Below are 27,926 nucleotides of genomic sequence, written 5' to 3'. Positions count from 1 at the left end.
CGTCCACACTCCACCCATGGAACGCCTTCCGAGAGCAGAATAATGCAACGCATCGATTTGCGCTGCGTTGCGTCACTCCGGATTAATCAAGCTACTAAGGGCCACGCAAGTTGGGCTTCCGCGGCTTGATAAATCCGACTTAGGTTTTGTATCGCTCTTGCACCCTCTTGTGCTAAACCTACATAAATAAGCCCCTTAATATGTTTACCTCCACACCGATGTACATGGGTGATATGTATGTTCTCAAGATACAATGATGTGAAGTTAAGAATAGTAAATCTAAATACAAACTTATATCTGACTATCTTGATAATATAGTGCTTTCCAATATTCTGCACTTGATATTGTTGCAGAACTACAATTCATCACTCAGTATTGTGAGATACAACTATCCCAGTCCTGTGTGTCTCAGAGGGTCCCTTGTCTCCCCATTAGATATTCCTTGGTGTTGAGTTCGGGCCTAAGGAGGATGATGTAGACTTTGGGGATGAAGATACAGCCCAGCAATCCAGCGCTGGAAGTCAGGATGGCGAAGATCTCCACAGCCACCATGTACCTGCCCTTGGTGCTCAGGTATGCTGGGATGAAGGAGACCCAGACGCTGCAGAACACCAGCATGCTGAAGGTGATGAACTGGGCCTCGTTGAAAGTAGCTGGTAACTTTCTAGCTATGGAGGCGACAACAAAACTCAGAAGAGCCAAGAACCCCATATAAGCAACCACAGCAAAGAACGCAGCCACAGAACCTTCGTTGCATTGTAAGATCATCTTCCCAGTTTCTGATCTGGTGTCAATGTCTGGGAATGGGGCAGAGCGGAGGAGCCACACAACACAGATCACCACCTCCCCCAGTGAGCAGAAGAGCACCAAAAGTCTGGACACTCGTGGGTCCACCCACTTCCTCAGCTTGCTGCCCGGCTTTGTGGCGTTGAAGGCAATGATCACTGTGATAGTTTTTGCTAAAACTGAAGAAACAGCAATAGTGAAAATGATCCCAAAGGCAGTTTGCCGGAGGAGGCAGGAAGTCTTTGAAGGACGTCCAATGAACAGAAGACAGCAGAGGAAGGACAGCAGGAGGGATAGGAGGAGGATGTAGCTAAGATCCCTGTTATTGGCTTTAACTAGAGGTGTGTTCCGGTATTTAATAAAGACTCCCAGCACTCCAGCAGTGAGGAGGGAGAAGAAACTTGTAATGGAGGTTAAGGCAACTCCCAGCAGATCCTCATAGGACAGGAACTCTACCACCCGTGGAATGCAGGCATCTCTCTTCTGATTGGACCACTGGTCTTCAGGGCACATTATACAGTTCGTCATATCTGAATAAAAAGAACAGTGATCAGAAATAAAAAAAAGATGCTTTTAAATATAGATAGTTGAAAGGAAAGTGACACAATAGTTAGTGTGACCTACCCTATGGCTCACGGTGTACCAGTGCGTGGGTGCATTGACAGTGGAACATGCAGACTGGGCCTTCCAACTCAGTCATGAACACAGACCATGTAGATTTATAAAGACTACCAGGATGACAAACACAGGGTATTTTCAGAGCGTAATTACAACTGACGGATTACGGCGGTGGCCCTCCAACCATTGAGTGTCCTTTAAAATCCCTCACAGTCCTAGGATTAGCCCTAGAATATTTTATTAATGACTTGGTGTAGGGTGTGCATACACCCATCCTGTCTGCATGAGTGTATATATGAATCTGTAATGGGGGCGTTGTTGCCCCAAAGCAATAAATGAATACCCGGATGTTAATGTTTGTAATAGAAGTTTACATCTGTCTTCAGAAAAGGCCTCATGGAGCTGCACCTGTAATGTCAAGGTCTGGCCCTGCTTAGAACACTTCTCCATTTTGTCTTTCACTGGTGCTGCTGGGTTGGAAATGCTGCCCCTTCTGCTGCATTCTGTGACTATCACAGTTTTTCAATCCAATCTCCTGACCTTATTTAAGCCTCATAAATATCAAGGCCCCTCCTCTCTGGTATAGAAACAATCTTGAAATGTCTCCGTGCACTCTTCTTAAACCTCAATACCTCAGCACACAGCCCCCTTTTGCTCTAAATAAGATTTCCTCTATAACGATTTACACCCGTAAATAAATAAATTTCATATTGTAAACAACAGATCTATATTGTTTAGACACTGAAGAAATGCACCCATGCCTTCTTTAGATTTTATACCAGAATGTTGTCTTTGCAAACACGTGCACTTTCTATACCTTAGCAACATTCACGTGTGTTATTCATATTTTGGTCAAGCTAGACAGCGCATTTGCTGTCTCTTCAAGACGTGCTGTAATCAGTCTGTGGGCTTCAAGTCCATCCACTTTCTTTTTATTGCCTTTCGTTTGTCTATGTAAATGTCCGTTAAAAATCCTGGCTTGCTAGTGGTCAGTCTTGACTCTTTGTCCCTCCTTTCTCTCCTCTGTTCCTCCTATAGAGCAGGGACTTAGTATTGTCTCATTCTGCTATGGCTCTTTATCTGTTCTTTGGGGGGACTATTTTTTTCTTGATCCTGCTTTGTTGCTGTTGTCTGTGTTTAGCTTCAGCGCCCTAGCTGCTTACATTTAAATATAACATGCTTCCTCCCACCACCTCTTAATGCCACAGTTGTGTTGCTGCTGCCTTTGTTACTGCTGCCTCCCCCACCGTGGCTCCTGCTCCGGTGCTTGTTTAATATTTGTTAGCCTGTGCAGGTTTCACCTTCATTTTTGTGTATTTTCTGTCTCCTCGGTCTGACTCTCCCACCCCCTACCAATCAGTTAGCAGGCTCCAGCCTGACCTGCCTCACAGTAGAGCAGGGGAGCCAGGTGGACGGAGAGGGAGGGCTGTGCTACTACCGCCCTCAGAGCAGGGGGCACTGCTGTCTGTGCCTGCTCCTCAGGGGGCGTTGCTGTCTGTGCCTGCTCCTCAGGGGGCGTTGCTGTCTGTGCCTGCTCCTCAGGGGGCACTGCTGTCTGTGCCTGCTCCTCAGGGGGCGTTGCTGTCTGTGCCTGCTCCTCAGGGGGCACTGCTGTCTGTGCCTGCTCCTCAGGGGGCACTGCTGTCTGTGCCTGCTCCTCAGGGGGCACTGCTGTATGTGCCTGCTCCTCAGGGGGCGCTGCTGTCTGTGCCTGCTTTTCAGGGGGCGCCGCTGTCTGTGCCTGCTCCTCAGGGGGCACTGCTGTCTGTGCCTGCTCCTCAGGGGGCACTGCTGTCTGTGCCTGCTCCTCAGGGGGCACTGCTGTCTGTGCCTGCTCCTCAGGGGGCGCTGTTGTCTGTGCCTGCTCCTCAGGGGGCGTTGCTGTCTGTGCCTGCTCCTCAGGGGGCACTGCTGTCTGTGCCTGCTCCTCAGGGGGCGCTGCTGTCTGTGCCTGCTCCTCAGGGGGCGCTGCTGTCTGTGCCTGCTCCTCAGGGGGCACTGCTGTATGTGCCTGCTCCTCAGGGGGCGCTGCTGTCTGTGCCTGCTTTTCAGGGGGCGCCGCTGTCTGTGCCTGCTCCTCAGGGGGCACTGCTGTCTGTGCCTGCTCCTCAGGGGGCACTGCTGTCTGTGCCTGCTCCTCAGGGGGCACTGCTGTCTGTGCCTGCTCCTCAGGGGGCGTTGCTGTCTGTGCCTGCTCCTCAGGGGGCACTGCTGTCTGTGCCTGCTCCTCAGGGGGCGCTGCTGTCTGTGCCTGCTCCTCAGGGGGCACTGCTGTCTGTGCCTGCTCCTCAGGGGGCGTTTCTGTCTGTGCCTGCTCCTCAGGGGGCGTTGCTGTCTGTGCCTGCTCCTCAGGGGGCACTGCTGTCTGTGCCTGCTCCTCAGGGGGCGTTGCTGTCTGTGCCTGCTCCTCAGGGGGCACTGCTGTCTGTGCCTGCTCCTCAGGGGGCACTGCTGTCTGTGCCTGCTCCTCAGGGGGCGTTGCTGTCTGTGCCTGCTCCTCAGGGGGCACTGCTGTCTGTGCCTGCTCCTCAGGGGGCACTGCTGTCTGTGCCTGCTCCTCAGGGGGCACTGCTGTCTGTGCCTGCTCCTCAGGGGGCACTGCTGTCTGTGCCTGCTCCTCAGGGGGCGTTGCTGTCTGTGCCTGCTCCTCAGGGAGCGTTGCTGTCTGTGCCTGCTCCTCAGGGGGCGCTGCTGTCTGTGCCTGCTCCTCAGGGAGCGCTGCTGTCTGTGCCTGCTCCTCAGGGGGCACTGCTGTCTGTGCCTGCTCCTCAGGGGGCACTGCTGTCTGTGCCTGCTCCTCAGGGGGCGTTGCTGTCTGTGCCTGCTCCTCAGGGGGCACTGCTGTCTGTGCCTGCTCCTCAGGGGGCGCTGCTGTCTGTGCCTGCTCCTCAGGGGGCGTTGCTGTCTGTGCCTGCTCCTCAGGGGGCGCTGTTGTCTGTGCCTGCTCCTCAGGGGGCGTTGCTGTCTGTGCCTGCTCCTCAGGGGGCGTTGCTGTCTGTGCCTGCTCCTCAGGGGGCGTTGCTGTCTGTGCCTGCTCCTCAGGGGGCACTGCTGTCTGTGCCTGCTCCTCAGGGGGCGTTGCTGTCTGTGCCTGCTCCTCAGGGGGCACTGCTGTCTGTGCCTGCTCCTCAGGGGGCGCTGCTGTATGTGCCTGCTCCTCAGGGGGCGCTGCTGTCTGTGCCTGCTTTTCAGGGGGCGCCGCTGTCTGTGCCTGCTCCTCAGGGGGCGCTGTTGTCTGTGCCTGCTCCTCAGGGGGCACTGCTGTCTGTGCCTGCTCCTCAGGGGGCACTGCTGTCTGTGCCTGCTCCTCACAGCTACCCGGGACGTGGAATGCCTCTGGTCTTTACTCTTTGCAAAGAACTGCAGTATGAGGTCTTTCTCTTAGTGTGGCGCCCTTTCACAATCATTGCAGTGGTTTTGCTTTTATTGTCTTGTCTTTCCCCCACCTCTCCTCCACCCCACTCTGTCTGCTCTCCCTCCCATCTCCCTTTCAATCAGTCACAGGGGCTGTGCTTGTAGTTGAGCGCCGTAAACAAGGTCTGGGTCTGGCGCCTTTTTGACATTCTTAATATTCAGGATTCATAATTTACCCAGACACTTCTGATCTTGATATCGCCTTTCACACTCCTTGTGGCATTTGCTAACTCTGTAAATAGAACATTGATGGCATAGAGCTGATACCTTGCCGCTTCAGTTGCATTTCAATGCATAAAAATGAGACAATTATTCACATCCATTCTGAGCGGTGCCCATAGCATTTTTTAAAGCTCTGTCCATTTCCTCTAACTCCAGCCTTTGATACATTACAAAATCCGTTTTTTCCCGACTTTCCACTAGACCTCTGGTTTTATGTTAAAGCAAATAATGAAACTGCCAGACCTATTCTCTGAATACTTTTAAGGGGACTCACCTAAAGGCATCAACTTCTGAGAAAGTCAAATCTTCTTGAGCAGATCAACTCAGCTCAAGTTTCCTTGCAGCAGACTCGCTACTTTGCCCAAACATTAAAAAGCATTTGCATTAGCTATCAAGCATCTCAGTCTTTGTTTAGCCATCAAGCATCTCAGTCTTTGCTTAGCTATCAAGCATCTCAGTCTTTGCTTAGCTATCACGCATCTCAGTCTTTGCTTAGCTATCACGCATCTCAGTCTTTGCTTAGCTATCAAGCATCTCAGTCTTTGCTTAGCTATCACGCATCTCAGTCTTTGCTTAGCTATCAAGCATCTCAGTCTTTGCTTAGCTATCACGCATCTCAGTCTTTGCTTAGCTATCACGCATCTCAGTCTTTGCTTAGCTATCAAGCATCTCAGTCTTTGTTTAGCCATCAAGCATCTCAGTCTTTGCTTAGCTATCAAGCATCTCAGTCTTTGCTTAGCTATCACGCATCTCAGTCTTTGCTTAGCTATCACGCATCTCAGTCTTTGCTTAGCTATCACGCATCTCAGTCTTTGCTTAGCTATTACGCATCTCAGTCTTTGCTTAGCTATCACACATCTGTCTTTGCTTAGCTATCACGCATCTCAGTCTTTGCTTAGCTATCACGCATCTCAGTCTTTGCTTAGCTATCACGCATCTCAGTCTTTGCTTAGCTATCACGCATCTCAGTCTTTGCTTAGCTATCACGCCTCTCAGTCTTTGCTTAGCTATCACGCATCTCAGTCTTTGCTTAGCTATCACGCATCTCAGTCTTTGCTTAGCTATTACGCATCTCAGTCTTTGCTTAGCTATCACACATCTGTCTTTGCTTAGCTATCACGCATCTCAGTCTTTGCTTAGCTATCACGCATCTCAGTCTTTGCTTAGCTATCACGCATCTCAGTCTTTGCTTAGCTATCACGCATCTCAGTCTTTGCTTAGCTATCACGCCTCTCAGTCTTTGCTTAGCTATCACGCATCTCAGTCTTTGCTTAGCTATCAAGCATCTCAGTCTTTGTTTTTGATAATTTTTGTAACCACTCCAGTGGCCGCTTGCTTCTCCATGGAATCCCTTGACAAGGTGCATATTAACATGTGTTTTTATCCTGTTAATACATACCAAAGCAACAAAATACTCTGGCTGTGTTAATGAGAAAATGCACCCAAAAGAGATATTTGAAATAATAATTAGGATTGATTTTAACAGGGCAATAGTTTTACCGAATATTTTTGGAACATTGAAAACTATTTCCTAGGTGATTTATTTCATCATTTTCTTGTCATTGCTATTAAGAGCATTTTCTCAGGCCTGGGCATAGTTTGCAGAGTTTTGCTATTCAGAACTCCCCAAAGTGACAACCAATCTCTGCAAAGTGCGCACTGCTATTTGCTGTGTTTTTTCTGCCGCTCGGGTGGAAATTCTGCCCAAGCTGCAGCTCGTGCTCGCGTTCACGAGCAGGGAACAAACTCTGCTGCACTACGCAGAGTGGTGTTTTCTGCACTCTGCGAGCTCCAAGGAGTGCAGAGTGCAGAAAACCCTGCAAACTCTGCGAACGGAGCGGAGTTCATCGCCCAAGCCTAAAAAATATGCGATTTGCAAAAGTACGAGAAACAGATCCATAGGAAATCTGTGATCTCGGGTTATTTTACGTTGGATGTTAAACACTCATCAAAGTCCATTCTTGCTCTCTATTCTAACTCGTGCATTCTTGAAATGCATTATGAAAATCCCAGGATAAACACACTGGTCTGGATGCCCTACTCTCACCAGATACAAGCCACATGACACCTCTGTCTAACCGGGAAACTCGCTTCAGATGACCTAACACATTCGCCCTTTACAACTGGCATAGTTTGATACTGAACTACCTGACAAAAGGTAAGAGGCCAAAACCTCAGCAGAGGTTAACACACAGGAGGACAAAGCACTTTGGGGTTCAGTGTGCGTCCCCCAGTCAGCCACAGACATTATATGAATGATAATGTGAAAAGTGAGATTGAATAGGATGTCCTATCACATGACATGTGATACACCCCAGGAGCAGGCTCTGCCGTATGGGTGGACGCTCCTTTCGGGTGCTGGGAGCCAGGCTCTGGAATTCCCTTCCGGTTGCCATCCGCGGTATTGAGAATCTGCTTGCTTTTCGTAAAGCTGTGAAGACCTTCCTGTTCTCCTCTTCTTAGGGCTTGTGCCCTGTTTGGCCCGCTCCATCTATACCACATTTAATGATCGCTAGCGCCGGGACGCCTCTTTGCTGGGGCAGCTGTCGCGTTCATACAAACTAATAACATAACATAACATAACATACACCTGGTTGCAGCATCCATGCCCTTCACAAGCCCATGCCTTTGCGTCAGTGATTGCATCAGTGAATAGTATGAAACAGTGCACATAGTGACTCACATTTACAATACATGTGCATCTTGCATAAGATGTATACCCTAGGCTTTTACTCTGCATATTAAAATGAGGTCTGAGCCCTGAGTGTGTAAGGTACTGTACTGTACTGCAGAAAATTATGCCTGTGCCCTGAGAGCACGAGGTATAAAATAGGTACCACCCTGAACACTCTGCGGCCAATGAATTTGTGCAGGTTGCACTCTTCCTCCTTCCGCCTTCTTCAAGCATGATGCTCCTTTTTTACATTCAGAGAAGGGCACACAAGGGGTCTCATTCGCAAACTGCACTTAGTAGTACATACAGTAGTGCTACTTTAGTAGTCCTTACTTACTGAATATTGCAGTTCAAAAATCTACAGGTCAAATTCTCTACCTCCAACCGCAAGCTCTCCTCACCACTCGACACCCACAGCCCCTTCAAATGCAAAAACTGCTGCCACTCCATCAACTTCGCTGAGACCCAGGACCTCCCTCCACCGACCAGCAACAACTCCACCACAGACCAAACCCTGCAATGCATCCTCCTTAATGTCCGCTCCCTCCACAGACACGCCACAGAAATCTGGGACCTCCTTGACAGCACTACTCCTGACGTTGCTTTTCTTACCGAAACCTGGACAAGTGCCACCTCGGGACCAGACATTGCGATCACCATTTGTGAAGAATACAGAATAACCCAGAAGAACCACCCAAATCACGACAGAGGCTGCGTCGCCCACAAGGCAACTGCCGCCTGAGCACCTACACCAACAGGCACATAGACCTAATGGAACACCTTCACTTCAAGATACAGGTCAAGCTGACCACCTCCCTTATCTACAGACCTCCCAGACCCAGCACACCTTTCTCCGACTCAAATACCAACATCATCACCACGCAGGCCAACACCTCCACTAACTACACTTTGCTGGGAGACCTCAAGTTCCACCTCGAAAACAGCCAAGACCCCAACCCCACCTCCCTCCTGGAAAATCTCCACATCATCGGACTCAATCAGATCGTTCCAGGACCAACGTACCCAGCAGGACGTACCCTCGACCTCATCTTTACAGCAGGAAACTCCATCTCCCTCAGCCACACCTCTGGACTCCCATGGATGGACCACTGCTGCGTCCACTTCACCTACAAAGCAAACATCTCCCACAGATGTCCACCCCAGCTCCAACGCAAGAATTGGAACAAGATCTCGAATGACCAGCTTGCCGCCATCCTCAGCAGCTCCACTTCCACCACCTCAGACGAGGACCCTACTACCGTCACCCGTACCCTACACAAATAGATCACCGACTGCACCAACATCGTCACCCCCTCAAGAAGTCCTCCAACCCTCATGCCAAGAAAGCCAGCTGGTTTTCCACCCAACTCCGGGAATCCAGGGGAACCTGCAGATGCCATGAAAAGTTATGGTGGAACTCCAAAAACTCAGTGGACCTCAACAACTACAAAACAGCCACCACCGCCCACCACAAACTTATCAGATACTCAAGGAAGAAAGCCCTCCAGGATAGAATCTCCACCCACGCACACAACAGCAATGAACTCTTTGGCATCATCAAAGAGTTCTCCCAATCCAACAGTGAACCTCATCCTGTTTCCACACCCTTCGTCTCCTACGAAAGACTTTCAACTGGATTTCCCTTGAACACAGCAAAACCGTAACACATGCCCTCATCAATAGCATTCTGGACTACACGCACTCTATGCCGGGATCAACAAGAACCTCACCTGCAAACACCAGAACATCCAGAATGCCTCCACCAGACTAGTCCTTAACTTACTGTGCCACTGCCACATCACCCAACACCTGCGGGCATGATACTTGCTCCCCATTAAGAAGAGAATCACTTTTAAGCTCTTCACCCATGCCCACAAAGCCCTCCACAACACCGGCCCCGCCTACATGCACCACCGCCTCTCGTTCGATGCACCCCAAAGATTCCTCTGATCAGCCCAACTCTCTCTTGCAACTGTGCAGCACATCAACAAGACCAGAACAGGAGGACGCTCCTTCTCCTTTCTTCCTTACAAGGTTTGGAATATTCTTCCTCTCCACCTACGCCAGACACCAACTCTCTCCAAGTTCCTGAAGGACCTCAAGTCCTGGCTCTTCCACGAATCACCATGCTCCTGGTTTAGCGTACCCGCTCTGCACCACGCTACCCCGTTTCTAACAGGCCCGATATTTTTACTTCTGAATTTTGTGCATATGTGTGTGTATTTGTTTTGTGTGTGTGCCTTAAAAAGTGTACATTTAATAATTAAATGTGTTATTAGTTTAACAACAAAGAGCTAATGTATTAAAAAAATATTAACAATGTAAATGCAATTTCCATTACTTTAACCCAACTTTAAATTAAGTTTAAATAAGTAAATAAAATTGCACATTTGTTTCTTTTCTTTTATTTAAACATTAATATGTATCATTATTGCACTTGGAAATGGTGAATAACCAAATGAAGTAATTTCAAACCAAAGTGTAAGAGGTAATTTATGGGGCCTTTTTACATAGGTAAATTCACAAATGAGATAATCTACATGTTTACATTTACTCTTACACTTTTTAGTAAATGTGTTAGTTTTAACTATTCACCATTTCTGAGTGAAATTTACTTCATAGTGTAGACTTGTACGTCCCCGTGCTTTGAAATAAGGAGGAAGAGCATCACTATCTAAGTGAAAAGTTGCTACTAATAACTTTTCACATATAGGTGGAAATCTTCACCACTGGGCAGAAGTCTCCCCATGGTAAATTATAGTGAAATTTAAAAAACGCATATTAAACTTTGAAAAAACAAGGGGTGTGGCCATGGACCCAAGAATGGTGGGAGCATGAGCTCGGAACACTGCGCGGCCCTTACTTATTAGCACAATCCTACGACACTCAAGATCGGGGAGCGTCTCAATCTTATCATAAAAGTGCCGGGATGCCGAAAGCTTGTCCGGGTGATCGCGCCTATCTCTGGTGCGGGGGTGAAGAGCCTGGATCCCTGACGGTGCTGGTGCCTGAGGCAGGCAAGATGGCAGCCCGGGGCTGACCCAGAGAAGAGGGCGGTGCAGAACCTGGGCCTTCCTGGATCTTGGGCTCCGTTTGGGGACCCGCGGACAGTGGTCCGAAGCAACACGCAGGAGGCAGTGGAGGCCTGGAGGATCAAGAAGGTGGCTCGACGATGAAGTGGTGAGTGCACTGCGGCCGGCGGTGGCAAGGAGTGAGGCGGGGCATGCTGTCGGAGCCCGTTCAGGGCTCATGATGGATTGAGGGTTAGGCCTCACTGTTGGCCCCATTAACAAGGGAGTGCTTGCCATTCCTGCCGACCAAGAAAACGTGAGGACGGCCCCTCAGGCTAGATGCTGGTATGAGGTGCCATTGCTGGGGCCTGTAAATAGATGTGCGAAAACTGCTGCTTGGGCTATGGCCCCGCTGGGAGAGAGGGCTGCCTAGGGGCCTCACCGGGACTCAGAACTGGCCTTGTGGGTTCTTGCTGACAGTGTTGGGGACTTGACTCATGGGAGAGAGGTCACAGTCCCTCTAGAAGATAACCCGCACCTGGGGAGCTCCGAAGAGGTCAGAGGGTGATACACCTGCCCCCTCTGGGGCCTGTTAGAGAAGCCCTGTCACCCACTGGGAAAGATATGGTGGCATAGTGGACACCAAAACAGTGCTGATGGTTGGTTGACTCCCGGGGAGTTTGCGGTGCAGACCCTTCTTGCCTTGATTGGGTCGATGACTCTGGATCCCTGTGGGTCTCCCCGGGGATGTCAGGGACAGCACAGTGGGGCTGCACCCCAAGACCCCTGTAGAAGCAGCCGGAGGTGGTTTATCGCTCCGACTAAAGTAGGAAAAGATTCCCCTGGGCTTTCGAGTGGGCAGCAGCTTGGGCGAAAGACTTGGCCTCGGGGTTCGGACAGTGATACATGGGTCAGTGGGTCCTCAAACAGGGGGGCTGCCTGGAGTTGCTGGGACCCCCGAGTACCATAGTTCTCATTAGCGGAGCGACCTGCAGAGCCTTGGTGCTAGCGGCTGGGCTGCCCTTCCCTCCCTGGTGAGATCCCTTGACTGGGTGACCTGTACGGCACCATGGGAAAGCCTCGAGGTCGGCAAACTGGGGCCCGGAAGATAGTGTTTCAGAGCAAATACGGACTGCCCCAGAGGACCAGGTGCAACTGCAGCTGAAGAAGATACTGGAGGCCATAGTGGACACAAAAGCCACCCCACATCAGGTCATCTGCACGGTGGTGGTGGGGCTCTGCCTCCTGCGAAAGGAGCACAAGAAGCTCTCCGAAAGAGTGAATTAGATGGAATCCAGCATTACAGTAATAGCCCCTGCCCAATAAGTCCTGGAGTAACAGATGGAGACACTCACAGACAGGATGAGCCTGTTGGAGCAATGGGCCGAAGACACAGAGGGGTGCAACAGGTGGATCAACATCCAAGTTCTGGGACTGACGGAGGGAGTCGAGGGAAGTGACATGGTTTCCTACTTGAAGCAATGGCTGAGAAGCGTAGTGGCACCTGCAGGCCTGTCGACCTTCTGCACTCTTGAAAGGGCCCACAGAGTCGGGGCCAGGCCACAGGCACCGGGGCATACTCCCTGGCCAGCAGTGGCCCGGCTGCTTCACATCCGGGACAGAGGTAACCTCCTGCAGAGGGTACGCATAGAGGGCCCCTACGCCGTTAATAACAGTACACTTCCTGGACTAAACACGGGAGGTGCAGAGAAAGTGGGCCTTGTTCTTGGAGGTTAAGAAAGCACTGAGGGAGTCAGGCCTCCAATATTCTTTCATGTTTCCAGCCCGACTGCCAGGGCCGGACTGAGACCAGCAACCAGCCCTGGCAGGTTGCTTCTCCACCGGCCCTGGTAACGGGAGGAGAGGGGGTTGTTACCCGCGAAGCACTGCTCCCGCTTTTCATACAGAGGGCCGATTTTGCAGCGCGGCTACAAAACCGGCACCCTGTAAGAAAAGCAGCCCCCTGCGACCACAAAACCAGCCCCCACCCCTCCAGCCCACCGGGGAAATGCCCGGTGCCCGCAATGGTCAGTCCGGCCCTGCCGACTGCGGATAATCCTGGAGGGTAAACTCACTTTTGTGGCAGTACGAAAGAAGCCAGGGTGTGGATCGAGACCTACAGAGCTGGGGCCTCCTGGACAGCGGGCCCCGGACCCGAGCTGAAGAAACCAATGGAACGTGGGAAACGCCTCTTAAAGTAATCTCGCAGGGAGCCCCCTTCAAAAAACAACTGTCTCGCAAACAGAGAGGGAGAGAGCTGTAGCCCTTCAGGCAGTTGTGGCACTCATGTAGGACAGGTGCACGTCCCCAGAGGTGGAGGCTTGCTCATCAAAGGACACCGGGGACAACGGCTCCGACACCTCCCATAGTGGCAAAATTGTCAGTGGAGACACCAAACACAGCTGATGAAATAATCTGAGGCCGCTTGAACTCAGTGGTGATCCTGTCTCCCCTGAGGTGGCTGAACTGTTGCTGACGGACTCTGGTCTCGAGCTGACCTGTAGTTGGAGGGGCCGACATGCTCGGACCGTTTGTACACCAGATCTATGTCTCTAGCTGTTGACACCCCACGCTGAGTGTCTTGCTGAGTTAGGACCTCATTAAGGGCTATGTTTCACATGTCGTTTGGGCAACTGACCCTGTCAGGCTGCCCTGTGGGTTGGGAGTTGTTCAATATGGGGGTTCATCTGTTGGATTTCTTTACTTTGTTGTTTGCAGAGAAAGGCAGGTGTGCCTGACAGTGGTGGTGGGTGGGGAGGGGTCCCCCTGAACTGGATTTGGGGTGTATTCCTGTGGGCATGGAAAAACGCACTTAACACTGTAAGGTTCCTTACGTGGAATATTCAAGGAATGGGCATAATGGCCGATCACCACAATATTTATTCCTATCTGCGGCGTAGGGATGTGCACATCGCTTTCCTCCAGAAGAAACATCTGAACAGAGAGGAGGCTGGGAGGTTGAAGAGAAGATGGTGATGTCAGATCTTTGCAACCACCTTCTCAGCCTTTTCTAGGGGAGTGTTCATTTGGGTGAAGCCTGGGGTTTTCTTCGCCCTTCTGACTTGATACAGAGGGGTGGTATGCCCTACTTATTGGGAGATTAGCGGGACAGGAAGTGATGCTAGGCAATATGTATGCGCCCAAACAGGACCAGGTCGGCTTCCTGGAGTCTTTCTCTGCCTCACTGGCTCTCCACCTGAGTGGTCACCTTATCCTAGGTGGTGAATTTAATTGGGTTGCATTGGGTTTCCGTACCTGGTTGTACCACTGGGGTCTCGAGGATATATGGAGACTGGAACATGTATGCGACAGGGAATGTTATTTTCTACCACCAGTCTACCAGGTGCACTCTAGACTTGATGCATTCCTCTGTTCCCTGGCCTTTATTAGTTCCGTCTTCCACTCTGAATATTCGGGGCGTACCTTGTTGGATCATAGCCCGCTATTAATATTACATCAACCAACCGGGAGACGTCCCCCGATCCCCGTATGGAAACTAAATCCGTTGTTGCTCAACGATCCCCCTTTCAGGGCCTCGTTGCTCACATTAATTGAAACATACTTCCCCATTAATGCTAACACAGCCTCACTGTATGGGTCAGGCCTGTGGGGCCCATAGGGAACTTTATCAGGAGCTCTTGGACTTGGAGGGGACCATCCGTAGACTTGATAATTTACAGGGGGTGGATGAGGGGGCCTGGGCGACCCTACAGGGAGCGCAAGAACGTTATAACAAAGCGTTGGGCAGATAGCTCCAGAGGGTACAAAATGCTGCGGCACGAGCCATCGTAGGCCTCCCTAGACACTGTTCGGTGTCAGGTACCATCTCGGCCCTTCACTGGCTTCCGGTCAGACAGCGGATTAAGTTTAAGGCGCTGTGTCTGGCCTTTAAAATCTTAAAATCCTCCTCGCCGCCGGCTCTTGCTAATCTACTCACGCCGTACATCCCTCTAAGATCATTAAGATCAGAGGCGTTGTACTTGGCAGTTTGTCCCCGCTTTAAATTGAGTAGAATGGGCGGCCGCTCATTCCGGGTGCTTGCAGCGGGGATATGGAATTCGCTCCCGGTTTCTATTCGAGCTCTTAATGACCTGTTCGCCTTTAGGCAGGCGATTAAAACCTTTCTGTTTCCGGTTCTTTAATATTCTTCTGTTTTAATATGTGTTATGTTATAGTACCTGTCAAAAGCGCCGGGACGCCCCTTTGCTGGGGCAGCTGTGCGCGATAGAAATATAATTAACATAACATAACATAACATAGCGGTGGAACAGCTACAAAAATTACCTAGACAAAGTACAGAGCGAGCAACGGAGCACGGGCCGACTGGTGGCGAGGCTCATCAAACCTGAGCTGGGGGGAGTAACCATCGCACAAATTGGCTTGGACTCAGGAGAAGTGGTGCACGATCCAGATGTATTTAATGACTTATTCCTGATATACTATGAGTCTCCGGCTGTGGCCCCCTTGCAAGACATTCCACACTTCTTGGCCTCCCTATAGCTCCGCACATTGGAGGCTGAAGCTCAGGAGGAGCTGGGAGACCCGATCACCCTACAGAAAGTCAAGGCCACCATTCCGGTGTTGGCGCCTGGTAAGACACCGGGCCCTGAAGGCCTCCCAGCTGAGTTCTACCAGCATTTTGCTGCCACATTAGCCCCACCTCTTATCACGTTATGTGCAGAGGCATATGAGGGGTGGGCGGGTTGCCGAGCTCCACCCAGATGGTACTTGTGGTCCCTCTCCCAAAGTCCAAGAAATCAGAGGCTGGAGTGAGGGACTGTAGGACTCTCTCTATAGGAAGCCGCTTGGCCGCAGTGCGCTTTATTAAGTTTCTTTTTCATTTCATTTCATTTCTATGCTCAATTTGGATTTTAAGATTTTGAGTAAGGTACTGGCAGGTAGGCTACTCCCATATCTGAAGTCCCTAATTCATCGAGACCAAAATGAGTTTATCCCATCATGCAGCTCTCCTTATAATCTCTGCCGACTCTACTCTATACTGTATCATGTGGAAGCCCCAGCCCACCGGCAGGCGGCGGTTCCATTGGTGGACTTGGAGAAGGCTTTTGACATGGTGGGCTGGGAGTATTTGTTTGCGGTAATATTGCCTATGGGCCTGGGGAGGTCTGAGTGTGGTGGATGGGGCTGCTTTATGCCTCGCTTACTACAAGAGTCAAGACGGGTAGAACTATTTCAAGGCAGTATAAGATAGCCCGGCAGTCACAGCAGGGATATCCCTTTCCCCCCTCTTGTTTGCCCCGGCCATTGAACCTTTAGCAGAAAGGTTACATCTGGGGGAGGGGCTGGGACTGTCCCTTGGTGGGCAGCTGCACCACGTCTCTCTGTATGCAGACGATTTGCTGCTATACTTATCGGAGGCAGTTGAGGGTACCGCTGAGGCTTTGCATATCTTAGATGACTTCGCTCGGCTCTTGGGCCTCAGGGTTAACAAGAACTAAACATACTTGTTCACGAATGCGGCGCCTTTGCCTAGGCCGGCGGTCTTGCTAGCTGACATTCTTTGAACTCAGAGCACCTTTAACCCCTTCGGGGCTGATGACGAGCTCAGCTCGTCATGGGCGTAACCTGCCCTACGCTGATGACGAGCTGAGCTTGTCACGTAACGTGTTTTTTTTTAAATCGCAGCGCGCAGCGGGAAAACCGCTAGCGCGCACGCGGTTAAATATCTGGGCATTCTCATTTTTCACGACTTGGATGACCTAAGGGAAGGGAGCCTGGGAGGGGCACTTTGCTCCCTCCGCTCTTGCGTACACTTCTGGTGCACACTACAGTTACCCTCATGGTGTATATCACCCTCTCCAAAAAGGTAACGTTACAACAGCTGCTGTAATTTGTTGTGAACCTTCCAGTCCTGATGCTAAACAGCTGGTTCCGCCCCCTGAATGTTCTCTTCCGGGAGCTGGTAGGGGGAGGCGGGGGTCCGGCTGTCTCTGAAAATATTACAGCGCTCAATGTTGGAGGGTGGACTAGGGGGTCCCAAATTTTGAATTGTATATGTTGGCTACCTAGCTGCAGTGGTTGGCACAATGGGTGGAGGGTGTCAATGAAGAGGGAACATACCTATCAGATCCGACGCCGACCCCTTACTGCTCCCTGCAGCAACGCACAGCTTTCCAGATATGGAAAAGATGACAGGGAGGTGGGTGGCAGCCCACCAAATATCCCCCCAAGCTGCCCCTAGTGGGGCACACGCATGGCAGCCCACAATCTATATTTATGAGCAACAATTGTTGCTGTGGTTGGAGGATGGACTGGATAGTGTCGGGGACTGCTACTTAGACAAAGCACTGATCGCTGTTGCAGAGCTGGTGGATGACTGCGGGCTCCCCCCAGGTCAGTTCCTGCACTACGAGGCGCTGACACGCTCGTTTACGCAATTAGGGGGCAACAGGAGGGAGGAGCCTAATACACACCGGGTCCTCCACGCCTTATTCATGCTTGGTACCACAGGACACTTGGTGGAATGGCGTTATGCCACACTAGTAGAAGCTTCCATCCCCCCTAGACAGGGGGTAGGATCGGGGACATAGGGGTATATTATCAACAACTAGCGATAATTTTTGTCTCTAACTTGTTTAGAGACAAAAATTATCGCCGCACATCGGCGATTTTTATCGCAGATAAACCTTGCTATTAGCAAGGTTTATCGCAAATGCGATAAAAAACGCCCGCAATGCATGAATATCGCTGAAAAGTCAGCGATATTCATGCATTATCGAGCAAATGCTCTTAGCCATGTTATCCACCTCCCATTGGATAACATGGCTAAGAACTGCTCAGGGCAGGTGTTAGCTTTTGGAGATATTCGCCCTTAGCGCAAATATCTCCAAAAGTTGGTAATAGGAGATAGCGATGTTAGCGACTGTTTCCAGTCGCTAACATCTTGGCACGCCCACTTTGCATATCATTAGTGATAAATATCACTGACATGCAAAGTGGGGCCCATGATGGTCGCTATCTCCTATTAGCTGTCGCTAACTGGTGTTAGCGACAGCTTGGTAATAGGGAGATAATTTTATCTCCGCTTTCTTGGCTTTTAAAGCCAAAAAAGCGGAGATAAAACCCCTTGATAATATACCCCATAGTTCTCACCGATTCTGAATGGAGCGAGGCATTGCGATATCCCAAAAATGTCTCCCGGAACACCCGTTTAATATATATCCAGTTCAATTACATGCACATGACTGACATGGCACCCCACAGTTTTAATGTGACATACGGTGGGGAGGTGCGACAATGCCCCAGGTGTACTTACCCAGAAACTGATTTTGGTCATATGTTCTGGGACTGCATCCTATTTGGGAAGCATGTTGGATAAAATCCAGGACATGCTGGGAAGGGTGTTGGCTCCCAGGATGCAGACATGCTGACTGGGCCTCTGTCCCAGGCCACCTCAGCACATGGTCGTGAATCGGTTGATTGATCTTACATTGGGTCTCGCGAAGCTCAGGATAGCGATGGAGTGGAAGTCTGCAGGGGGGCCACAGTTTGCGGCGTGGAGCAGGGATGTGGTCGCATGGGCCAGATCAGGAGGCAGAATACTGAGCTGGGAGGAGGCTCAGGAATAGGAAAGTGACTGCTGAACAGCGGAGAGAGGCTCTGGTCGAGTGGGAGAAAGCTGTAGGCACCAGCGGCGAGGAGAGTTGGCTGGCCCACGGATCCCAACCCAGAGCCACCGCACACGACGTTCCCTCGGGATCCCCTGGGGCTCCGGGGGCCTGATATGTGTGGTGAGTATATAGGGGCTTCTGCCTGCAATGGGTTGGTTGGCCGAACGCGGATGGGAAGTTCATCATGGGGTTTTCCTCCCCCCCTTGGACCTGCCTGTGGGTCAGATCTGATGCCAACCCCCTGGGATTTCACTGTTTTTAACGCATACACACCATACTTCTGCACCAGTTACCTTTTGGTCTTTTCTTTTCTTGTCTCTCTTGGAGTTGTTTCTTTTCTTTTTATCTTTTAATTTTCTTTTTTCCTTTTCATGGGTTGTATTTGTTTATAGCATGATGTGACTACAAATTCTACCAGTATGTCCATGTGATGGACCAACTTTGGCGGCTACCCACATAACATAGGTGAAATAATTGTAATAGTGGAGCAAGCACTGGTGAAAGTAACCACTACTCGATGATGTAAATAGCCCGTTAAGCAGCGGTGATTAACGCAATGGTTATTGAGTTGGGCACCGGGTGATTAATATATCAGCATTGCTATACTAAATGTAAGGAGGACTGTTGGGAGTGCCAGTGAATTACTGTCGATGGCACTGCATTGCATAATTGACGCTTTATGATGCTATGTGTTTTTTTAAAATTCTTATGCATATCCTGCATGATGAGTTGTATAAAATGCCAATAAAAATATCTATAAAAAAAACTTTGAAAAAAAATCAAATAAATAGTTTCATGATAAGTATTAACATAAATTAATATCATATGTGGATTTTATCGGTATAATACATTATAAAAAAAAATACTGCAGCACAATTAAGTTCAATTTCAATTTTCAATTTATAATCTTTATTCGGTTCTTAAAAAGACACCATAAAAGCACAAATACAAAATACACACGCAAAATAATTTTAAAACAACAACAAATAATTTTCAGTATAAAAAGTGTAAATGTTAAGATTGTCTGTCGTCAAGGAATGGGCCAGGGAAAAAGATTTTTTTTTTTTTTTTTAAAGTGTTCGAGTCAAGTTAGGGGCCAATTTCTCTAGTATTCCTCAGTCTTGTTGCTATTCGGATAAAATTTATCATACAGAACAGGGTGTAAGCGTCCTCCGCTTCCTGTAGGGATCTCAAGGCCCGTCTTGCATGTTTAAATTTTAACTCTTTCAAGATCCCCACCAGGAACTTGCGTCTTGGCATAGTATAAAATGGGCACAATAAGACAAAATGAAGGGTATCCTGCGGAGATTTGAAATCGCAGCCGCAGGTACCCTTCTCTTCCACTGTGTGAGTAAACCCGGAGGGCACCGCAAGGAGGTGATGTAACATGTTAAGCCTGAAGCGGGTCATGAGATAGCGATCCTGCGCATTATACATAACCCTCAAATAGGGTTCCATGCCTTGCTTCACAGTGAGTTCATTATAGACAAGATTGGTGGGTTTGTGCTTCTCCTTTTCTGCCCTTGATGTCTTCAGGTGGTTAAAGAAGAGTTTTTTCACCAGGACCTTACTCTCCGGGGTTAGGGAATCAGGGGATGAAAAGAAAGTGCTACAATCAATCTCTGTTAGCGACTTCTTGACATATTTCAGCCAGGGAATGGCATGACCTTTGTCTCTTTTCAAACAGTCCTCAATGATTTGTCTTGTGAGGGCCGCCTCTGGGTTGGTCCATACTTTGACCCATGCCAGGAGAGGTTTGATTTTGATCTTATCCTCTATAAAGGTTTCTCCTACTTCTTCATGTATGATGTGGGCTGATACGCTCCGCGGAACTTTTAATATTCTTCTCAAGAATTTGTTCTCTTCCGTCTGGAGCGGCTGTGCTTTATTATCCAAGAAGCCCCACACTTCTGCCCCATAGCATACCTTCGCACAGCAGATTGATCTATATAAGTTCAATATTTGTTCCGGGGACCATTTCCCTAATCTTTGCCCGTACCCCATAATGGCTCCTGCTGAGGCTGCCAATTTTGTAGAGTGCTTTTCGATCAAAGGTTTGAACGAAAGATCGTGATTAAATAGTACCCCCAAATACGTGAAGGACTTGACCTGGTCTATTTTGTGTGACCCAATGTGATAAGTAAAGGTTCCTTTTGTGGGTTGCCCAGATGACATGATATAGGACTTTTCTAGGTTTGTTGCGAGGTCCAATTTGTCCATGAACTTGACAAACCCGTCAATTAATTTTTGCAGTCCCAAAGGTGTTCTAGCGAGCAAAACCGCGTCATCGGCGTAGAGTAGTACGGGCACTGCGCGATGACCAATTTGGGGTGAATCTACCTTGAGTTTCAGAAGGTCCTTTTCCAATGCGTTAATATAAATAGAAAAGAGGAAGGGCGCAAGGATACATCCCTGCCTTACTCCACTATTGCAGGTGAAGGGATCGGTCTTTTTACCCTCCTGGCTATACCTTACGCTTGCAGAGGTGTTTCGGTGGAGATTTTGCAGGGTGTCGACTAGCAATTGGTCCACCCCTAAGTCCTTTAACATAGCCCAAAGCTTTCTCCTATTTACGCGGTCAAAGGCCGCTGAGAGGTCCATAAACCCCATGTGGATGGACCCCTTCCCGGCGATGGTGTATTTGGCTATCAGGAGGTATAAATTTAGGCATTGATCGGTGGTAGATCTACCTTTCCTGAAGCCATATTGGATGTCCGAGAGGACCTGGTGTTCTTCGGCCCAATCTTGCAATCGTAGTAAAATGCCTCGCCCCAGAACCTTGGCCGTCACATCAATGAGGGAAATGGGTCGGTAACATTGGGGGTCATCACGGTTGCCTTTCTTGTAGATGGGGACTATGGTCGCCGTTGACCAGGACTGGGGGAGTCCTGCCTCCACTGCCTCGTTTAGCACCCTAGTAAGTAACGGTGCCCATAGTTCGGGTCTACTTAGGAATAGGTCGGGTGGAATTCCATCCGGTCCCGGCGCCTTGTTTTTACTAAGCCCGGCACAATTAAGTTAATTTTGAATTCAATATTTAATTAAGTTGAATATATTAAATTGCATTTAAATGTATTTTCGAAGATTTCTTTTGAAAAAATCCCCCCTAAAGTTACATGTTTATATGTATTTATTATGTAGCAAAAATTACCAAGAAGTATGTACAAAATCAATTTGAATAAATTCATTGTTTTAAATTATTACATTTCAATGTATTATTAAACATCTGTATGAATATATCTGTTTTTGTATTGCTAAAATTATAACTATATATTTTCAAATTCAAAGTGCACACATTTATTTTAACATCATTTGCTGTTTGGAGTCATTGTAATTCCCTGCCTCCATTGTTTCTAGGGGAGTGTTGCAGGACCCCTGAGGGGCTGTGTGTGCTGCTGGGGTTTCATTTAGATCTGCTTTTGTACCTTTGTAGCTGTGGTAACTTCTGAAGTGTAGTTTGTGAATAGCAATGGCCTTACTCTTTTGTGGGTGAACGTTTGTCCCTCCCTAAACCCCTCCTTGACCCTCTCTTAACTCTTTCTTAATCTTCTCTAGACCCCTCCCATTTTATAGTCAATATTCCCCATTTTCCAGTAATTCCTCCTTTTCCCTGCCCCACATTAATGACAGAAATGTGGCCTTATCTGTATGAAGGTCTCCTCCACTGGGACAGAGATCTCTGCCTTTTAACCAATAGGAGGGGCCGAGGCGCAGACCTCTGCGCGGAGGGTGGTGAGTAGTATTTGATACTACCTGAGTAGTATTGTATGTGCTGCTCAATGCAGCTTGTGACCCAGCCTGAGGGGACCTCAGTATCAGCATCCTTGTCTGATGTTTGATCTTGTCCTAAAGCCCCTCCCCAGGGCATCTCCCTCCATTCTTTAATACCCCAGGTGTTTGCCTCTCCTCCTCTGACTCAAGTCTCTGTGCTTTTACACCTCTGTCTCCTGCTCACATGTTCAGGTCGTTTAATAGAGAGTTTAGAGGCAGAAGTGTTTCGAATGAGAGATAAAAGAGAGATGAAGAGAAAGGCAGATGGAAAGAGGAGGAGAGCACGAAAGAGAGATGCAGAAGAGAAGAATGAAAGAGAAATTGAGGAGGAGAGGGAGAAGAGAGAGGAGACAATGATGGAAAGAGGAAGAAAAGAGTTCAATTGAGTGTAGGAAGAGAGAGAGAGAAAGGGGTGTGAAGAGAGAAAGTGAAAACATGGAGAGAGAAGGATAGAGACAAAGACAATTAGGGAAAAGAGAAAGTGTAGAGACAGAGAGAGAGAGAGAGAGAGAGACTGACAATGACAGACACAAGGGAGGGGGCAGAAGGAATGAGAGAGAGCTCACTGCACAGAGCAAACAGAAAGAGAGAGAGAGAGATCTCTGTGCAGACAGAGGAAGAGGGTCTAGTGCAGAGGTCAATCTGTGGGGCGCGACCCCCAGGGGGGCCTGGAGGTATTTCCAATGAGTATCTTTGCTGCGCTGCCCTGTGCCAATTCAAAGGTACAGGCCTGGACTGTATTTGTAAGATACGGTGCACTCCTGTCCTTTCTGCCGCTGCACCATCTGGTGCCTAGTGCCAACGCAGGCATCTTTGCACCATGGTGCAAGGGTGTCTGCATTGTTGGAAGGATTGTTTTTGTGCAAGACGGCACGCCGTCCTGCGCAAAAACAACCCATGGAGGCTTTCTCCTCTTTCCATCTGTGCTGCACATAGAAAGAGGAAACAATTGATAACAATAATAATACTATAATAATTAATTATAACTAATTTATATTTATATATTAATGAATATATCTTTTTTGCAATGTAAGGCAACGCACTGATTTGCGCTGCGTTGCCTCACACCATATCTAGGAGGCCATGAAAAGCCGCGCAAAGGGACATTGCGTGACCTCGTAGACAGGGGTCTGCTCTCTGTGCAAGCAGCGGTACAAAAGGGGGCGGTGATGGACGGAGCATCTGAACCAATTAAACACTCACACCCAGTCAAAAGATCTGGGTTGAATCCATCACAGTTCAACCAGAGCGTCATAAAAAACGACTCACTGGCAGCGCAAGGAGCTTATAAATAAGCCGCTATATTCTGGAAGCAGAACACAAGTCACTGTTCTCCACTGCAACAGCCACGATTTAATTCTGTGGCTCTCTCCTTTCACACAGACTTTTGCAATACATCAACTAATAGAGGTTTCTGAATTTATTATATTGCATTTCCCACTGAGTAACAACTTTAAAAAATGTATTTTTTATCCATTGAAGCTGCCCGTTATTTTATATGTCGCCACCTGGCGGCGAAAGACCTAAAAAGCATACCTATGTTTTCATTTTGATGAATGAAGTTCAGCTACCTCTAGTTACACGAGGCTGTAAATGCCGAGCTCTCAGCATCCCATGAAATATAGTATGGTTTTCCTCTAATGCCGTGCAATAAAGTTGCCGCCCATGCATTACAGCTGTTATACCAAGGGCCACTGGAATGATGTGATTGTGCCGCTGCAGCACTTTTAGCATAATTGTAGATCTGCCGCATTTGCCACATAATCCATCATCTGTCGCATAATCTGCTGATTTTAACAAAAAAACATTTTATTTACTTGAAAGGTTTCAAAGTTCCTAAAAAGCAGAAACAGGTGTTGCCGCTCTGGAGAAGGCCCTTTGTAAAGCTGCTCCGGTCTCCTTATTGTGGCTTGTTGCTATATTTGGGTGTTAAACTGGTACTATGAGGTGCGACCACAGATTGACCGTTTCTTTGGAGACAATGTAGGGCTGTCAATGATAGGGACCAGCAGGATCTAGAATGTTTATTTTGGGAGGGGGTCATTACGCCTTAAAGTTTTTTGATGGGGGGTCTCGACATCAAAAAGTTTGAAGACCGTTGGTCTGGTGAGAGGTCCATGATCCTGAAACTGAAGGAGGGGAGAGGAGGCCTTTCAGGGAGGGGTTGAGATAGAGCCGGCTTCACCTTTGGTGCCGCTCCGTGCGACCATGTTTGTTGTCCCCCCTCCCATGACCTCCTTCATAGATTCCCTCATGGCCACCTCCCAGTGGTGACCCCATCTCTCCCTAGCCCCCATCGCACATGCATTTATTGTATAGCGCTCCTCATCCCACTGTAGACTGTCTGAGTGCTTTACAGCACAAGCATAATATACAGAGACAATGAGACATACAATTGTGTAAATCAATGTATAGGAAATGTTACTTAAGACAACGATGACTTAAAGGTGTAGGAGTCGCGTGTCATCCACAATGGCAGGCATTACATTTTAGAGTGCTTGGTCTGGAGCACTGAGATATGACGCTGTTGCTCTCTCCTCTAGTGCTTGCGTACCGTAGGCTGCCTTGCGCCAACGCACACACCTGCACCATTGTGCAAAGGTGCTTGAGTGATATAAAACTTAGGTTTTTGTACTGGAAGGTTACACTTCCAGCACAACATTTGTATGTGTGTTGTTCTGTGCAGCACTTATGTACATTTCAGAGGATGCATCATTTTTTGATGTCATCAAGGTCTCTATTAAAGATCAAAATCCATGGGTGAGTGCAGGGTAAAGGCATGTGCCTTCCATGGTATGCCTCTTTTCCTAAATAATGAGTAGTGCTTCTTTGTGTTACTTAGAGCTACTGTCTGGAAAGTAAGCCCCAAAACAATGCTTTGCACTGGGTTTGCATCACTTCTGTGATGCAAACCAGGCAAGAAGTCTTTGCAAATCTGCCCATAAATATAATGCATGATTGAGGAGTCAAGCTAATAAAATGGCATTGATACCCACAGGATGCCTTTTTAGCAATGTTAGAATAACAAAAGTTTGAGAGGAAAAACAATAAAGTTCTAAACCTCTGCCTTTCAATTTGCATGCGAGACTTTTATGCCAGTTCATAGCTCAATGTGTTATATCTGAAGGATTGTCAATTTTCAACTTCAACTCACAGAAGGATCTTTGTGATAAAAGCAATAACCCACTAATCTATCTACATAAAATACTAATCTCTGATCTGCATGTCACATGTTGTGCATTGCAGCAGGAACATTAACCCTCTGCGCTACTCTATTATGAGTCAAAACTGTGATAGACAAATCTAAGATCACTCCCTCGAGTGCATTAACCACCAGAGTTATCATGCTGTTGTAAATACCCCTGAAATATGCCGCACATACACCTAGAACCCTGCAGGATGCTCTTATCTTGAGTCAGCCGGCCAGGCTGAGGCACTTCCTTGACCTTGGGGCTTAGTGTCACTCTACCAGTGGCAGCACCTCAAAGATGGTACTGGGTTGGGAGAATGGAGTGAGAGCGAGAATAAACAAAAGAAAGATGTGGTAACCATGGACTAATTCTAGCTTTGGCCTAAAATTATATCATCATTCTGTTCAAATAATTTTATTTCCATATGACTGACGTGGTGAACATATGTTTAGTAAATATGTACAAATGAAGGGGGTTATTCACAAAGGAAACTTCCACTTGTGAGTAAATTACTTGTCTTTTCATTTGGGTCTTTGAAAGGGCTCATTGGTTGGCATGCTGTGTCTTATCACCTACCAGTCTTATTGGTAATCTCTCCCTCTGAGCAGAGGGTGCAGTTGTAGCAGCAGACAGGTTTCCCCTTTAGAGGGACCTTCCTGTATCCAGGGAGGCAACTCTCAGTGCACACAGAGCGAGGGGCCTGGAAGGGGAGAAAAGAAGGAGATGTGTGAGAGAAGAGAAGAGACAAAGGGGAAATGTGACATTACCACACATCCTACAGACTCAGGAAGAATTTTTATATTTTCTTGTTAGAAATGGGGTCTCAAGTTGGCAGACACATGGAGCCTATCCAATTAGGGTCCACCACTCTAGTCAGGGAAAGCTAGGCACACACGAAAAGATAACCTGTGCTCACTCTCAGGTAGCTGGGTATGGTTCAGTCAGGCTTATCTATTTCTATTTTGGGCATTTGTAAAGCGCCTGGTGACGCCACTGGCGTGTCCCCGCGCTGTAGTAAGTGAGAAATGACCGTCCTCCCGCCCATAAGAAGTTACCTGCTGAAAAGGTGAGTTTTGAGCTTTTTTCTGAACAGGGTTTCAGAAGGTTCAAGACGTAGTTCTGGAGGCAGGATATTCCAGCATTTGGGAGCGAGAAATCTAAAAGATCTCCCTCCCATACGAGCCTTCCTAACCCTGGGAACCGTCAGCAGTCCGGTCTGAGACGACCGTAACTTACGAGTAGGCTCGTAGTGGGACACCAGATTCTGAAGCGGTACAGGGGCTTTACCATTCAAGATCCGATGACATGTGGAGAGGGTTTTAAACTCAACCCTCTCCTCCATAGGAAGCCAGTGGAGGGCTTGAAGAGCAGGAATTGATGGTGATCTCCTGGGGAGCCTGAGTACAAGCCGTGCTGCGGCGTTTTGAAGGACTTGAAGGCGGCCCATGACCTTTTTCGTGGCCCCCAGATAGAGCAAGTTCCCATAGTCAAGTCACGAGGTGACCAGGGCGTGCACCAGCGTCCTTCGAGCGGAAATGGGAAGCAGATCTAAGACTTTCCTTAAGGCTCTTAGGACCCCGAAGCACATCCCCGTCACCCGGCTCACCTGGGGACCAAAAGCCAGGTCTTTGTCCAGCCACACGCCGAGGTTCTTGGCCTCCTGACAAGGAGCCGGGACCTCACCCAGACAGGGCGGCCACCATGCCGACGACCACGCAGAGGGCCCTCCCCCCACCACGAGCACCTCGGTCTTGCTACCGTTCAATTTTAAACAGACAATCTAAAGAGACAATGTTTAAAGTATTTGTGCAACACACACAAAAGCACAGTAGTATAATTAAAACACCACAACAAGACTCCACACAGGTTAAGAATAATAGACAATTGTTTTATAAATAAATCAAGACCAAATGATAAAAATCCAATAGGTAAAAGTTGATTATGAATATTTAAAGAATAAAAAGAGTACTAGTGCATAAAAGCAATAGGCACCTATAGGGGTTATCTGGTCGCGCTGAACCTGGGCAAAGTCAGCAGTTAAGGCTGACTGCAATGGAGCGCAGCCCACAGACAAGAGCCACGTAGGCCCGGTAAACAGCATACCACGAGCCTGGTCGCAACAGCGAGATGCAGGACGCAGATGAGCGATGCCTTAAATTCCACCTACAGTCGAGGTGATGATAGGTTTTTTTTATGCAGTGGCAGTGATGCGTTGGATCTGTTGAGCGTAGTGCCAGTTCCGAGTGCTGCAGTCCCAAAGTCGATGCTCCGGGTTAATCCACGTTGGAGAGATGATGCATTGATCTTCTCCATGCAGTGGCAGCGAATAATTATGCCTGAAGTGGTGGTTCCAGTTGTGATGAGGAAGCTCTGAGTGCGAAGCGCCAGGTCCTACTCCTGCAACAGCGTTGATACATCAGATCTACTATACGGCTACGGAAGATGCATCGGTTTCTCTGGAGCAAGTATCTGAGTACACTTCCAGTGAACGAGACACCGTAGCAGGGGTAGAGACTTTCATATCCCTGAGTCTCAAGCAACAGAAGGCAAGCCAACAAGTCCTTGGAGATCAGTTCAGTTGTAAAACAAAGTGCAGCTTTACTCAGCA

At 48.6% G+C, this 27,926-nt stretch overlaps 1 protein-coding gene across 1 annotated transcript in view; it reads right to left on the bottom strand.

Moving 5' to 3' along the window:
• Window positions 1–408: 408 nt before the first annotated feature.
• The window catches only part of LOC144784228 (vomeronasal type-2 receptor 26-like), a 217,374-nt gene continuing 189,856 nt past the window's right edge, over window positions 409–27,926 (bottom strand). The window contains exons 5-6 of the mRNA XM_078662877.1: window positions 25,895–26,018; window positions 409–1,316 (exon numbers count right to left, since the gene is read on the bottom strand). Of these exons, the coding sequence (XP_078519003.1) occupies window positions 409–1,316; window positions 25,895–26,018 (1,032 nt within the window). The remainder of the gene's footprint in view (window positions 1,317–25,894; window positions 26,019–27,926) is intronic.

The sequence above is a fragment of the Lissotriton helveticus genome, chromosome 10 (genome assembly GCF_964261635.1).
Source record: "Lissotriton helveticus chromosome 10, aLisHel1.1, whole genome shotgun sequence".
Classification (NCBI taxonomy): domain Eukaryota; kingdom Metazoa; phylum Chordata; class Amphibia; order Caudata; family Salamandridae; genus Lissotriton; species Lissotriton helveticus.
Note: the sequence above shows the minus strand (reverse complement) of the source record. Positions and strands in the feature narration are given on the sequence as shown.